Source organism: Cannabis sativa, chromosome 2 (genome assembly GCF_029168945.1).
Source record: "Cannabis sativa cultivar Pink pepper isolate KNU-18-1 chromosome 2, ASM2916894v1, whole genome shotgun sequence".
NCBI classification, from domain to species: Eukaryota; Viridiplantae; Streptophyta; class Magnoliopsida; order Rosales; family Cannabaceae; genus Cannabis; species Cannabis sativa.
In genome coordinates, this window is record NC_083602.1 from 91,842,366 (window position 1) to 91,857,718 (window position 15,353).

A 15,353-nucleotide genomic window follows, 5' to 3' on the forward strand; every position below is an offset into this window, starting at 1 on the left:
TATTATAGAAGCACCCAAAAGTATTTTATGCATTTACTGACATTCTTAATTGTTTGGGTCAAGGGTTCGAATCCCACTATACTCTTTTATGGGAGGAATTATACTTAGGTGGCGTTTGGTTGGAGGTAATGAAATGGAATGGAATGGAAAGGAAATAATTTTCATTCCATTCTTTTGTTTGGTTGCATTTTAAAGTATTGGAATGGCATTCCAATGGAATGCTCTTTCCACCATTTTGGTGGAATGGCTATTCCATTTTAAAAAGGAAGGAATGACCATTCCAATGTAACAAGAAAAAAAATTTAATTATTTTTTTATCAATTTTTTTATCCATTTTAAATTTTATTCCATTCCATTCCTATTCTCATTCCCATTCCTATTCCTATTCCTATATTTTCATTCCTCCCAACCAAACGCCTTTGGGAGGTTAGGTTGTTGTGACAGTGACATCTTTAATGGAATAGAAACACTTGAAGTGTATACTGATGATCCAATTAAGGGATGATAAGATATAAAATCTTTATAACTGACATGTAGTTGCTCAAATTTTCAAAATAACTGAAAAATGAGAAAAATATCTGCACAATGTGATGCCTTTTTAATTATAAAAGAAAAAAAGGTATTTTAACTTTTAAGCAAATAATTTAGTTATTATGAATTTAATTTAATTATGCTTAAAATTGTTAAAACAAAAAATAAATAAACCATAACATATTAAAACAATTAAAGCCATTTTAACCTCATCCTTCCTTCTTCATTTTTTCCCATCAAAACCATTAAAGAGTTCCAATTACTAAACCATTTAAGTAGCTCAAAGCCCATTTAACCTTCAATTCCTACTATTATTTATGACACATCAAATGAAAATTAGGCATTTCTTTAGCTTTTCAAAAAGCTCTCTACGACTATACATGTTCAAACGAGTATTATTATCGAATATCAGTGGTACCTAACACCATCTAAAAGTACCATTATGCTATTGGTTAGCAATATTCTTTAAACATTATTAAATTAAATTATATAAAACTCGATACGACACTTAAGACCACTGATATATTCTAACATTTCTCTACTCAAACAATGTTGTTTATTTGATATCTCCCTTATTCACATGGTCTCTACTTATATACAAACTTACTTATTATAGATGAAGAAAAAGACACACAGCCACACGTGTATATATATATAAAGATATACTACTAATGTGTTGTATACGTATATATGTATGTATATAAAAGCAGAAATGAATACGAATTGTAGGATATATCATCATATTTGGTACTGGGGTGTGTTGTTCTTGGTCTTCCTATCAAAGTAATGGCCAAACTATATATAAAAAGAAAAAACATACACATATGCCAGAATTTTCATACAAAGATCATCATCATCATCTCACCTTCGTCCGTCTATCGCCTTCTTCATCCGCATTCATACACAAAATCTCAGATTTTTTTTCATCATTCAAACACTCTTTCTTTCTCTTACAGAAGATATAACATGTCTACATCTATTCGGCGAAACAAAGAGAGAAAAATCTCATCAAGTATGTAAAGCCATGAACAAATTCTGCTTACGAGCGTGCTCTGGAATAAGCCGATTCACAATGTCTGGTGGAATACCCGAAAGCTCTGTCAAGAAGAACAATAGATAACCGCGGTAAGTAATTAGCATGGACTCGTTCGAGGAAAACTGATGATAACAAACTTACCCGGGGATTTAAAATTGAACAAGGGTGGAAGAGGGCGTCCATTAGGAAGGCGAGTAGTAGGGTCCCTTAACTCGTCGAAGAAGGGGTGAATACATGCTTCCAACTACAAAACCGGAGAAAAGATAAGTGAATATGACAGACAATTTCAGCAGAGAAACCAATGTAGTTGAGATGAGACTTACTGCAGTGCAGCGTAAATTCGGGGAATATTGGAAAAACCTACATACGAGGTCCACTGCTTCTGGGGGTAGACGTTTCTGAAAAACCTGTTGAGAGTCACACAAGAAACTAGAGAATTAACCGAAAGAGAAAAACCGTTATGGAATGACACCAATGCTGCTTAAATAAGGAAAAGAAAAAAAACCACCGAACAAGTGGCCTAGTGGCAATGCTTGCTTTCCTGTAGCATGAGGTAATGGGTTCGAACATGGGTGGTTCCCTCTAGCAAAAAGTACTTAATAAACCCAAGGAGCCTTAAATGTGAATCTTTGGTGTCAGCCCATTCCACAACCCTCTACTTCAGGAAAAGCATTCACCACTAGTTGTTCGGTGCGGTTCTGGTGACACACCCCATTGTAGGTGGGGGAGACCACACGAATTGGGTCTTGGTGAACATTCCAGAGCAGGGTTGGAGCTCCCTTGGTAATACTCGGAGAGGGGAACCACACTGGTAGCCCCCTCCTCCCCATTTCTTAAACAAAAAAGGAAAAGAAAAACAAACCTTGTGCCATGGATGAGGTTTTATCTGTGGAAACTTAAATTCGGTGTAGTTTGGGTTCATGCACTTTATTTCCTCTCTAGTTGGCGTTCCCAAAACCTGAATATTACGAGTAATAATAATCGTATTAAGAAAGCAAACTTTAAAATGCACAAACATGGTGGTGCTAACGGGGTGATTTTACAAAAGGCACTCACCTTAATGATCTCAACTAGCTGATCAACTCCACTGTCACCGGGAAACAAAGGCTGGAAGAGAAATAAAAGGTTAAGATTATCAATATTTGACGATCGAATGAAATCATCGAAGAGTAATTCGAGTATGAATGCCTAACCTGTCCGAGTAGTAGCTCAGCCATCACACAGCCTGTAGACCAAATATCAATAGCTGTGGTGTATTCAGTCGCTCCAAATATAAGCTCGGGAGCTCGATAATATCTCGAGCAGATGTAAGAAACATTCGGTTCTCCTTTCACCTGATAACATAGAAAAGAGACTAAACTTTTAACATTTGGATCAAGCTAAGCTAACAAGCTAGAGTAATCACTCAATATGTAACATAGCGAAAATACTTACCAACACTTTGGCACTTCCGAAATCACAAAGCTTCAACTGATGAGTGTGAGGATTTACCTGAATATTATTATAGCATATTTTTAGAATTTGACAAGGCGAAAAAATGATACATAAACAGATAATAACACATCCATAATACACCATTAAAAAGTATTTAAACATCTTCCACTGTAATCCTACAAATATCACCAAATCCTTAATTCTCACACTAACAAGTTTCACTCTTGACAATAAATTTTTCTTACATACCCTACAAACAATAGGGAAACTGGACTTTTATAGGACAAGTCTCAAGAGGGTCTTTTGTAAAATGACTTGTGAGACAAATATTTGTAAGATGATCGATTCGATCTACTTTTACATGACGAAAGCAAGAGTGACCAAGTGGGTTGAGAAGTGTAAAAATGAAAGGTCATTTTCTAATTGCACTTTCCAAAGATTGTCATTTTGGCAAACACCAACAAGTCTTATCTACACAAGTACTATATGCTCTAAGAAAAGAATCTTACAAGTAAGTTTTGAGGCTTGATATCCCGGTGACAAATACCAATGCAATTATGGATATAAGCGAGTGCCCTGCAAATCTGTACCCGAAAAACAAAAATGAAATCGAAACACTAACCAACATATTGTCTAGCAATAAAATTAGTGAATATATCCCATGATCTTAACCGAAGAACCAAGAACATTCAGAAAAGAAGGTTTTAATACATAACCAACAGAATTCAACAACATTACTTTCATACCTGATATGTGTAGAGTTTGACATATATTAAGGGCATTCTTTGGTTAATCCTGCTATAATTTCTGGCAACACGGTGAACAGTCTCGGGGACATATTCAAGTACAAGGTTCAGATAAAGCTCTTCTTTGTCTGTTGTTGAGAAAAAACAGTGTTTTAGTGCGACGATATTAGGATGATCCAACATTTGCATAATCTGCAATTCCCTGTTCTTGTAGCGCTTGTCTTGAAGGACTTTCTTGATGGCAACAATCTCTCCGGTTTCTCTACATTTAGCCTGGAGAAAGAGGTTTACATTATCATCATCATTCAATATGTTTGGCTAAAAAAGTTGAGAAATAGCTTCAATTATTAAAAAAAATACTATGATTCTACGTACTTGGAAAACAACACCGAAAGAACCAGTTCCAACCACATGTTCTGCAATGTAACTGACCGTCTGTCAATCGAAAACAAATGAAGCACTGTAAGACACGAAAGATAAACCAACAAATCGAATTATCTACCCTTCATAGTAGTTTTCTACAAACCTGCCTAGATTGACCATTTCGACCACCAATAGTTGTTCGTATCACATGTCCAGTTTCAGCACCCACATCGTTTACAACTTCATGTTCACTATCCTACATTGTAAAAAGATAATAAGAGCCATCAAAATCTGTACAAAACATTTCAAAATACCTATCACAAGATATTTTAAAACAGAAATTCTTACCCTATCATCGTCATTATCAACGTTATCCCTTAATCTCATCTCGAGCATCTCTCTCCCAAGCCAATCAACCGAACTAGAAGAACTCTTGAAGCCATTAACAGACCTGGAACTGCCTACTCCACCGTTTCCTAGACTGGCGGACGCCATAAGTAAGTTTGGTGTGTGTAAGTGTGTTTGTTGCAGATGCTAGTTTTGGCTGCACTCGTTACAATCTTTACTTGTGTCTCTCTTCCCATCCAAGCATTTACTTTCCTATTACAAATCAATAGTATATCTATATTAAGAAACAGAAATAAAAAAGAGTACCAACTAGGAAGAACACGGAAATATCAATATTAGACGAATAAAATGATAATGAGAACATTGAACCGAGGTATTTGAGAGACCTCAACTCTCCCAAGAGCCAAAGCTCAATGACATACAATTCCAATACCACACTCATTCAATCAATCCCATCTCCTATATATATACTGCCCAATTCAAACAGCCTACCTCTCATTACAATTACTCCTTAACCCTCTTTATTTACTATCCTAAGGCCTAACAAATACATAGATAATTGAGTATATATATATACACCATCCAGTGTAGAAAAACTGTAACTAGAAATATTCATATCAGATGAATAAAATGATAACGAGAACAATCGAACCTGAGGTATTTGAGAAACCTCAACTCTCCCAAGAGCCAAAGCTCAATCTCATACAATTCCCATACATCACCCATTCATTCAATCAATCCTATCTCCAATATATACTGCCCAATTCGTACAGTTTTCTCTATTAGAAGTCTTAATCTGTATTATGAGCAGTTTTCACCCTCTTTACTTATTATCCTAAGGCCTAATTCAACAAATAAATACATAATTGAGTCAATACCAACTACACCCAGATAGGAAAGAAGCAACTTTCTGTAATAGAATTCATAATCCAAAATTCTTGAAAGGTAAAATTACCCCAGTTCATACAAAGTCAGTATTATCTACACATGTATTATGTAAAAGAAAAGGAAAATTCAAAGATATTACAAGTAAATTTCCAAAGCAAAAACCTTGAAAGAAAAAGATAGAAACAAGTTGCTAAAATTCGAATAAAAATCCATAATTTATTACTAATTTAAATAGGAATATTTGCAGAGAATTTTCAACAGAATAATCCACACATACAAGACTATTTTCATAAGTCAATTCAGCACTAATCAGATCTGACTGGGTTTTCAGCAAACTCCGGCGAGAAAAAAGTGGATAAGATTATTATGGCGATCACATATATATATAAAAATTAATAAAATATAAAGAAAAAGAGAGATCGGAGAAAGTGAATGAATATACCTGAAAGTGAAAGAGTTGGTAAGAGTGGCGGAGGAGGAGCATTTTACGCCGCCAAAACTGTATAATGATCGATCGGAAACCTCCAAAATCTTAACTTTTGTGTACCATCTTCATCAAAATTCGATTTTTATTTTTATTTTTATTTTTTTATAATAATAAAAATAATAATAATATTTATGGATAGAGAGAAGAGAAGAAGAGTGGAGTGGTTTGTTTGTAGTCGATTTCAACAGCAGTTTCAGATAACACAAAATACAAAATTAATATTAATTTGTGATATAAATAGATAATTTTAACTTTCTAAATATAAATAATTTAATTTAATTTTTTACCCTAATAATTTATTATTTATAAGTTAATTTTTTATTATTATATTTAAATTATTTTTTTAAAAAAAATAAAATTGTAATAAGATAGATTAATTAAGAATTATACTAAAATTTTAAAATTATAATTTATGTGTTATTATTAAAAATTAAATTTAAATATTTATATCGTAAATTATTTTATAATTAATAATTAATTATACAATTTAATTATTTAATTAGCTTTACCAAATTAGACTTTCTGTCAAAAAAAGAAAAATTACACTTTCTCCTTTTGTATATACTTTATTCTTTTATTTAATACATAGAGATTTTACAAATGTTATATGAGTAGTTTCCCAATTGAAAAAGGGAAATTTACACTATTGTATACACTAAAAATTCATTAATATAATGTTTCCTTTAATCTTTAATTCTTTTTTTTTTCTGAAAATTTTAATCTTTAATATTCAATCAACCTACTTAAAAACTATATATCAACCTTAACAAGTACAACAACACCAAGTGGAAGTAATAGCTTGGCTTCTCCCATATTTTTTATTATTTTTATTTCTAATACAATTTTATATAATTATATTTAATATTTGAAAAAATTACATTTTAGTCCCTATTTATTTGTTTTTTTTTTTAATTTTCTAATGCAATTTTCTATAATTATATTTACTATTTGAAAAAAAAAAAAGTATATTTTAGGCACTCTTTATTTATTTATTTTTTGGTAATTTTACCAGTTAATGCTTAATATAACAGTTAATAAAATTTGATCTTTAATACAAACTTGAAAGTCGTAAAAGATTCGACCATTAGCCACCACCAAATATTAGATACACAATTAGTTGTAAAGTGAAATAACAATTCTTACTATAATTATCTTAGATTGAATTTTACTAATTTCAATTAGGAAAAAGAAAATATGGATTAAATTTATCATTTCATCCTAATTTGATGTATTTCTAACATAACTTATTGTTTGGGGAAAGAAAAGAAGAGGGGCCAATTTAGGTAACATGCAACTAAATCAATCAAAGTATAATATAACCTTCTTTATTTTTTTAGTTGGACAAGAAAAGAAAGCATATATTTATATAAAAGGAGTTGTTATTTATCCAAATCAATCATCTACTCTATAATTTTGGTCTACAATTCTTCTCATCTATCTATTACTGTTTTTATTACTAATGGGAATTTTCTGCTTCGTTCTCTGCTTAAAATAAAGTAGGACGAAACACGAACAAGAGCGAGAACATATTCCTTGCACTGCCTTGTTACCATGTGCATCCTTACTCTTGACTTGCCATTAAATCACTATTGTAATAGAATAAGGCGTATATGGGTCATTTCTATAAGTCTCCATTCAAGAATAGAGTTGCATACGGGGGACAGGGAATACATTTCCCGCATTGCTTGTCCCCATATACACCCCTATTCTTGATTTTTGGTCATTAAATCATCATCAAATCTCTTCTTCCATGCATAATTTAATTTAATTTGTATGATAAAAAAATATGGTAAAAAAATGACAAACTTGAACTAGATCATTAACCTTGAGCCAGTCAAAGGACATCACTACTCAAATCTTCAACTCAAATCATCAAAACATAAATAATATGAAATGAAAAATGAAATACAAAAGGTACTTGATATGAAAAAAAGAGAAAAAAGTATGGAGATATTTTTATTATTCTTTTTTTGCATTATGAGATGGGATTGGAAGGAGGAGGTGGGACCTTTGGTTTATCTTTCTTTGGGTGTGAATGATTGAAAATTTTCAAACTTTATTATGCACGCCTCTTCATGTGCTCTTCCTCCTAAACCCCTAAAATGTTTTACCCCCAAATAAAAAGTGAAAATATGCTCTCTAGTCTATAATGATGATGATGATTTGTGGGCATTGGGGGTTGTTGTTGGTTGGTTAGTGGTCCTCAACTTACTTACTTATACATACATATACATAAAAAGAAATGATAAAAGACATGAGCAGAGCAGGGCCGGTCTTAAAATTTAGTGGGTTATAGGGCCGGTCCTAAAAATTTGCCCTTATTTAGAATAAAATATAGTATTTTTTAAAATCATTAAAAAATTGTAAAATTTTAAGATGGAAAAACTTTTTTTTGGGCCCTTAGGTTAGGTGGCCTTAAGCACAAATTTAACTTATTTATGCTTAAAGTCGGGTCTTGCTTGTGAGTGTTATCTCGCTATTGGTCACATTTATTTTATTTTAATAAAGGTTGTAAAAAATTATTAACCATTTATAAGACGTCACCTTATAGTAGTGCTACTAATAATGGAGAATATAGCATGCCCTTCTAATCTTTTTCACCACTGTTTTTTTTTTCTTCTCTAGCCACCTTTCGGTGGTTGATTCACATTGTCAAGTCTAATAGTAGGTATAGGTGCCAATAAGACATGTAAATAGTTTAAATTGGAAAAAGGAAGTGATAAGATTACAAGCATATATGAATGCTTTATGCCTATATTAGATAACATTATATGCTAATATAGATACAAGCAAATAAATGCAGATTTCACATATAATAATGATAATAAAGAAAGGGTAGCAGCTTCTTTGTGGCTGGCTCGTATGATTATGTTCCTCTATTTCTACTTAGAAATCATTCATGTGTCAATGGGGGGTTCCAACAAAATCTTCAAAGTGAAAAGATAGACTAAAGGTGAATTTATGTTATGAATCTATGATGATCTTTGGGAATTCAGCTTGGAATGAGTTGAGTCATTTACAGAGTTGATAAGACTTAGATAAGCATGTAATGGACTAAGTGCACTAATTGGTACATTTTCAAAAAATACATATGATTCAGAAAAATATCAGTTTACAATACATCTTACTTTTATCAACGATTTTGCTCTTTCTCTTATACTAATACTTTCTAAGGTTTGTCTCGTGAGATCCAAGTTGAGAATAATAAATTGAACAATTATAGTCGCCTATTATTAGAATATACTATTAACATTAATTAGGGTTATCTGATAAGAATTACAATAGAGCAGTTTATAATGTCTTTAAGAAATTAAAACTGTTTATATGATGAATCTTTAAGTCTTTTCTTGCTTGTATATAATCTGACAGAGTTGGTTCCATGCTAAGACGGGGTAGGCCCATGCCTAAGGTCTACCTATCTTAGGAACCCGAATAAAAAAAATATTTTTAAAAAATTATACATATTTTTTAATAATTTTTAAAAGTACTATTTATTTTTATAATAAGAACTTATTCTTAAGGCCAATTTTAACTCAGAACCACTCTATAACCTAATTCATATATAATATATTATTTTATGTTAAATACAACACACCAAACAATCTCGTATGCCATCCAAAATATTTTATTATTATCATGTTCACCTTTATGTTAATGCATGAATGAATGGTTTGCATTGACATGATTTAAAACATTAATAAATAATTTTACAGTATCCCACATAGATGTATTGCTAATAAATAGATAAAAATGAGGATATATATTCATCCTAATAGAGATTTCTAATTAAGTTATATAATCATGACATAAATAATCTTTAACTATCAATCAATATAAACAAATTTTTCTACTAATGTTATGGTATCATATATAAGAAGAAGATAACTCAAAAACCAATCCAAGCCCCAAGAAAATTCTCCTTTTAAACACATTATTTGGTTCCGATAATTCGTTATGATGGGAAATCACCTAATTTAAACACCCGACAATATTTATAAATTTCTAATGTTAGATAACCTCAACTTCTACAATCAATATCATAATAATAGTTCATTTTTGAAGAAATAACCATTGTCAAAGAGGGCTATTTTTATTATTATCAACTAAACTAAAAAATCATTAACACAATTGATATAAGTACTAAATGTTAAAAGGTTTTAAGTAAAAAAAACAGCTCATCTATAACACCGAAAATTGATATAAGTATTAAATATTATGCCCATGCAAAATATACAAACATAAGTAGAGGGAAATATGTGGTTTAGTTGTTAGATCTTTTGTAAGACATAAAGACTTGTTTTCAAACAGATTCTGCCTTTTATTATTATTAAGACACTGAGGTTAGTGAATAAAACCAACAAGTAAAATCTCGATACTGGTTTCATATTGAGAGAATGTAACTCCTTAAATTGAAGTTTGTCCGAAAATGTCATCAAGAAGTACTAAATATTTCTTTTGTTTTCCAAGATTGTAAAGCTGTTTGATATCTTTATCAAATCCAAAAACATGAATCTCCACAAAATGAGAATTAGCTCATAACAACATGAATCTCCATTTGAGGTTAAATGAATGCACATACCAAGCTCTTTAAGATTATCATTGCCCTTTTACAAACTTGATAAATAAATAAATAAGAGCATCACAACAAATTACACAATATCAAACATAAAGCTCTTTAAGCATTTGGGTTTTAAAGCATACCAAGAGAAGTTTAGGCCTTCTCTGAATTGTTATCTATTCTTCTGATCTGTTTAATGAAGCTTGAATCATTAAAAAAAAATATTCTAATGTATGCATGTCATTTGGGCCTTGACTTTAGCTCTGATTGAGTGTGTGACCCAATGGGCTCATTGGGCTGGAGAGCATCTATTCATTTAGAAAAATAACACCATTCTAAATATGGTCTTTAATAACACATGAAACAAATGTGGTTGTTTAACACTGCTAGACATGTTTATATTAGTCCACACAGTTATTTCCAACACAACTCTACAAGCCTTAATCACAATAGAAAACAGGGTAAGTTAGAAAATACCACTTTTAATAATCAATTAATCAAATTTACCTCTACTTTTATATTTATTTGAAACATACCTCTTTTTATGTGTATTGTACCCAATATACCCGGACATAAGAGAGTCACATGAAGAATATCTTGAAGTGACAGGGGTAAAATTGGTATAATGTTTTAAAAAAGAGGTAAAAATAATAGACTTTAAAAAATAGAATAAAAATAAAAGAGGACAATATAAAAAAGGTATAGAGTGTACTTTCTTCATAGAAAACAATAACATTATTGGGTGGGCTTTAGACGTGGGCCTAATCCGCCTTATCTCAGGCTCGACCCTAGAGATAACGAGCTTCATTGTTAACGAAATTAATAACCTTAGAAAAATAATGACAAGTTCCTATAAAACAACATATGCTGGTCAAATTAAGATTTTTATAACCAATGACAAATGGGCTTTTGTTATTAATTCCTCTGAGTTAGCATATCCATGTCAATGTTATAATATCATACATAGACATAGTGTGTGTATATATATCTTTCAAATTATATTAATTTTCTCATGTATAATAATTAACATGGATTCTGTTATGTTATCATGACCTGAACATAGAGATTAGGCTTGATTAATCAAAACACAGATGTTAATTCTTTTTACTATTTGTTTGAGTTTGGATTATTATTTGTACATAATTATAGCTGGGTGAGTACTGAGTGCTACATGTTGATGGATAAATTTCAAAAGCCCAATAAAATAAAAGGTAAAGGCCCACGAAAAGCCCAAATCAAATAAGGTTAAATAAGATTTCACTAATTGGTACATTATGATATCAAAACTGATATAATGAATTTCCAAGTCTTTTTTTTTATTATTATTTTATTTTGTTTTATTTTGCTAAATTAAATCTTAGATATAACAATTAAATCTATCAAAAGAAATAAATGAAAGAGAGAGAGGTGCGACAGTGGAGAAGTCACTGAAGGGGCAAGAACTGTTGTCGTTGTTGTCGTTTAGGTCTCGTACCACCTCAAAAATTACTCTCATTTCCAGTGCCATCGCCCCAAACCTCTCCACTATCATCTCCTTTGTGCTCGCTGTCAACAAAGTGTTAGGCTAAAATTAGTCTAAGTTTCGGGTCATATTTTGGGTTAGTTTTCGCTCTTTGTTTCTAGTTTTAGGGCTATTTTACGCTTGATTCTTTTGTTTCAGGTCCTTGGGTGTTTAAAGAGAGTATGTACAAGAATTGAGGACAAGTGGTGAAAGAATCGAGAAGAAAAACCAAATATTGTGTCGCTGCCTGTTCCAGTCGCGACGGGGAATTTGCCAGTCGCGACGGGAACTGGCAGAGAGATTTTCAAGAAGTTTCAAAGTTTAACCCCGTCGCGACGGGGACCCCAGTGACGGGATTTTTGGGCAGTTTCGTAATTTCACGAATTTTAAAGATGAGATTTGGTTTAAATAGAGAGAGTTCGTGAAAATTAGGGATTATTCAGAATTGGAACCCTAGAAACAAAGGAGGAGGCTAGAAGAGCGGCTTGTGGCGACCTGGATCAATTGCTTCAACTAGTTCTTTCTCTTCTCTTTAATTTTTCTATGTTCTTTTCTATTTCAATGTTAATTATGGATTTGATTATGGATGTTTTGAACTAAACTCCTATTTAGGGAGAATGATGAATGTTGTTTAAGTTTTTCCTAGTTAATGATTAATTGCCATTCCTCCATCTTGATTGTGAACACTATTCATATTTGTGTTTAATTTCCATGTGTAAGATTGATCACCTTTTACATGTTTTATGATCTCAATTCGAAATCTGAAAAGTGAGAATTGAGAATGCTAAAATTGGATAGTCTAGGTTTTGATGTGAAACGAAAGTATTTACATAGCCTTTGTGACATTTAGATTATTGCTTAATGCTGATTTCATGTTAGTTTAATTAAGAGATTAATTAGAGAGCATGAGATTTAGAACCTAGAAGATCTGAAAAGAGCTAGGTTAATTTATAATTTGTCATTCACTTCAAGAGAAGGATAGCAATTAGACATTAACATTGGTAACTTAACAACAGGATTCGTCTCCCTATTCTCTCATCTTGATTAATATTCACTTGTTTCTTTAAGTTTCTTGAATTTCTTTCTTCCTTTTTCAATCATAAATACTTTTGATTTGTCAAATAGAATTATAAGTATAGTTTAGTAGTAATTAATCTGATTCCCTGTGGTTCGACCTCACTTGCGTGAGTATACTACTTGATTGCGTGCACTTGCGTAGTAATTAATAATTTTCGCAACACAAAGACTGCCCCAGCGAACCTCTCCACTGCCATCTCCTCCGTGCTCGCCGTCAACAAAGACCGCCCCAACGAGCTTTGGTCATCGTCTCCGGCAACCGAAACTCCACATGTCGAGTTCGAGCTCGTCCAAGGGCAACTCTGTTGACCTACTTCCTCTAACCACTTCCTCCACATTTTGACTGTGTGAGCCCTCACATCGACACCGAAACCCTTCATCTCGGACATGGAGAGGGGGCTGGGGTTGTGTTAGGCTATTTTTAGCTTATGTTTTGGATCCAATTTATGTGCATTTTTAGCTGTGTTGGGACGGAATTACGCTTGTTTTCTATGTTTTCAGGTTCTTTGGAATAAAAGAAGTCTCGGGTGCAGAAATTCGTTAAAAGGCGTGCTGAGCCGAAGAAAACTCAATTTTTGAGTTTTTGTGCATATCTGGCCGCGGCTAAACACAACTTGGCCGCGGCTAGATCTCAAGAATTCGAAAGGCATCAGTCGCCGCGGCGATGAAGAGGCTCGCCGCGGCGAGTTACGAGATACAGAAAGCACCCAAAATTTCAATATTCTCGCCGCGGCGAGAGGAAGCTTGGCCGCGGCGAGATCCCGTACGGACCAGGGGCATTTTCGTCCATCGAACCCTAAATTTCAATTATAAATAGAAAACTGCGATTGAAAGTCAGGGAGAGCGATTTAGAACCCTAAAACACAGCTGAGAGCGGCAGGAAGAGCATAGAGATTCAAGTGAAGATCCAGAATTCATCCTCCAACAGTTCTTTTCTTTATTCCTCTTTAATTTATTTATGTTGAATATTGTCATAGGAATGGTTATGGATTTGTTTCTGAACTAAATTTCCCATTTAGGGAGGATGATGATTGTTGTTTAATGTTTTGCCTAGTTAATGTTTAATTACCATTCCTCAATTCTTGTGTGTGAAATTATCTTAATTTGTGTTTAATTTCATGTTTAAGATTGATCACCTTGTGCATGTTCTATGATCTCAATTCAAAATCTGAAAAGTGAGAATTGAGAATGCTAAAATTAAGATAATCGATGTTCTATGTGAAACGAAAGTATTTACATGACTTATGTGACGAGTAGATTATTACTTAATGCTGATTTCATGTTAGTTTAATTAAGGAATTAATTAGATAACATGTGATTTAGAATCTAGAAGATCTGAAAGGAGCTAGGTTATTTCATAATCTGTCATTCACTCCAAGAATAGGATAGTAATTAATCATTAACAATTTGGGTAAACAACAACAGGATTCTCCTCCCTATTGTCTCATCTTGCTCAACTTTAAATTGTGTTATTAAGTTTTCTGAATTTCTTTCATATTTTACTGTTTTTAAATCATAATTGCTTTTGATTTACCGAATAGAATCATAAGTATAATTTAGTGGTACTTAATCCAATTCCCTGTGGGATCGACCTCACCTGTGTGAGATTTACTACTTGATTGCGTATACTTGCGTAGTGTTTAAAATTATAGCAACAAGTTTTTGGCGCCGTTGCCGGGGAATTGTTAAAGATTAATATTACATAAAATTATACTAACTTCTACTTTGGTATATTTTCTCTTGCTGATTTTTCTAACTTTTTTTTTGCAATATTGTCTTGATATATTTCAGGAATCCTAAGTGTATGCGCCGTCAAGGACAAGCAGTCATATTACCAGTTGATCCTGAAATCGAGAAAACTTGCAGGAGGAATCGAAAGAACAAAAGGCAAGAAAGAGTTTCAGCAAAGAATCGCCGAAACATCGTAAATCATGGTCCGCCAATGTGAACAATAATGTTGGGAACAATGGGCGTAATAATGGTAATAATGGAGGCGCTGTGGAAGATCAAGCTAATGGCCGTAGCTTGAGAGATTACATTCTCCCTACTCTGACGGGAGTGCAGTCATGTATTAGGCCACCGGCAGTGGATGCAAACAACTTCGAGATCAAACCTGCCATCCTTCAAATGGTGCAGTCTTCTTCGAGTTTGGTGGTCTCCCTTCTGAAGATCCTAATTTGCATCTCTCTAACTTCATGGAACTTTGTGAAACTTTTAAAGTTAATGGAGTTAGCGACGATGCCATTAGATTGAGGTTGTTTCCATTCTCGCTCAGAGAACGAGCCAAGAGTTGGTTGAATTCTTTGCCACCTAATTCTATTGCTACATGGAATGATCTGGCAACAAAATTCTTGTCAAAGTTCTTTCCTCCAGCTAAGTCTGCA

At 32.7% G+C, this 15,353-nt stretch overlaps 1 protein-coding gene across 3 annotated transcripts; it reads right to left on the reverse strand.

Moving 5' to 3' along the window:
• Positions 1-1,244: 1,244 nt before the first annotated feature.
• Positions 1,245-6,063, reverse strand: LOC115719113 (shaggy-related protein kinase kappa). Of its 3 annotated transcripts, none has more exons than XM_030648032.2 (13): positions 5,789-6,063; positions 4,459-4,710; positions 4,274-4,366; positions 4,123-4,182; positions 3,748-4,020; positions 3,511-3,585; positions 3,002-3,058; positions 2,761-2,901; positions 2,624-2,674; positions 2,430-2,525; positions 1,891-1,974; positions 1,709-1,811; positions 1,245-1,628 (listed from the first exon to the last, which is right to left on the reverse strand). In XM_030648032.2, exons 2-13 carry the CDS (start codon positions 4,603-4,605, stop codon positions 1,540-1,542), a joined length of 1,269 nt encoding a protein of 422 aa, XP_030503892.1. In that variant the 5' UTR covers positions 4,606-4,710; positions 5,789-6,063; the 3' UTR covers positions 1,245-1,539. The 3 variants fall into 3 exon arrangements, with proteins under 3 accessions (XP_030503892.1, XP_030503894.1, XP_060967050.1); XM_030648034.2 differs by having other exon boundaries at positions 4,459-4,732; positions 5,789-6,029; XM_061111067.1 differs by lacking the exon at positions 5,789-6,063 and adding an exon at positions 5,624-5,719.
• Between the last annotated feature and the right edge of the window lie 9,290 nt (positions 6,064-15,353).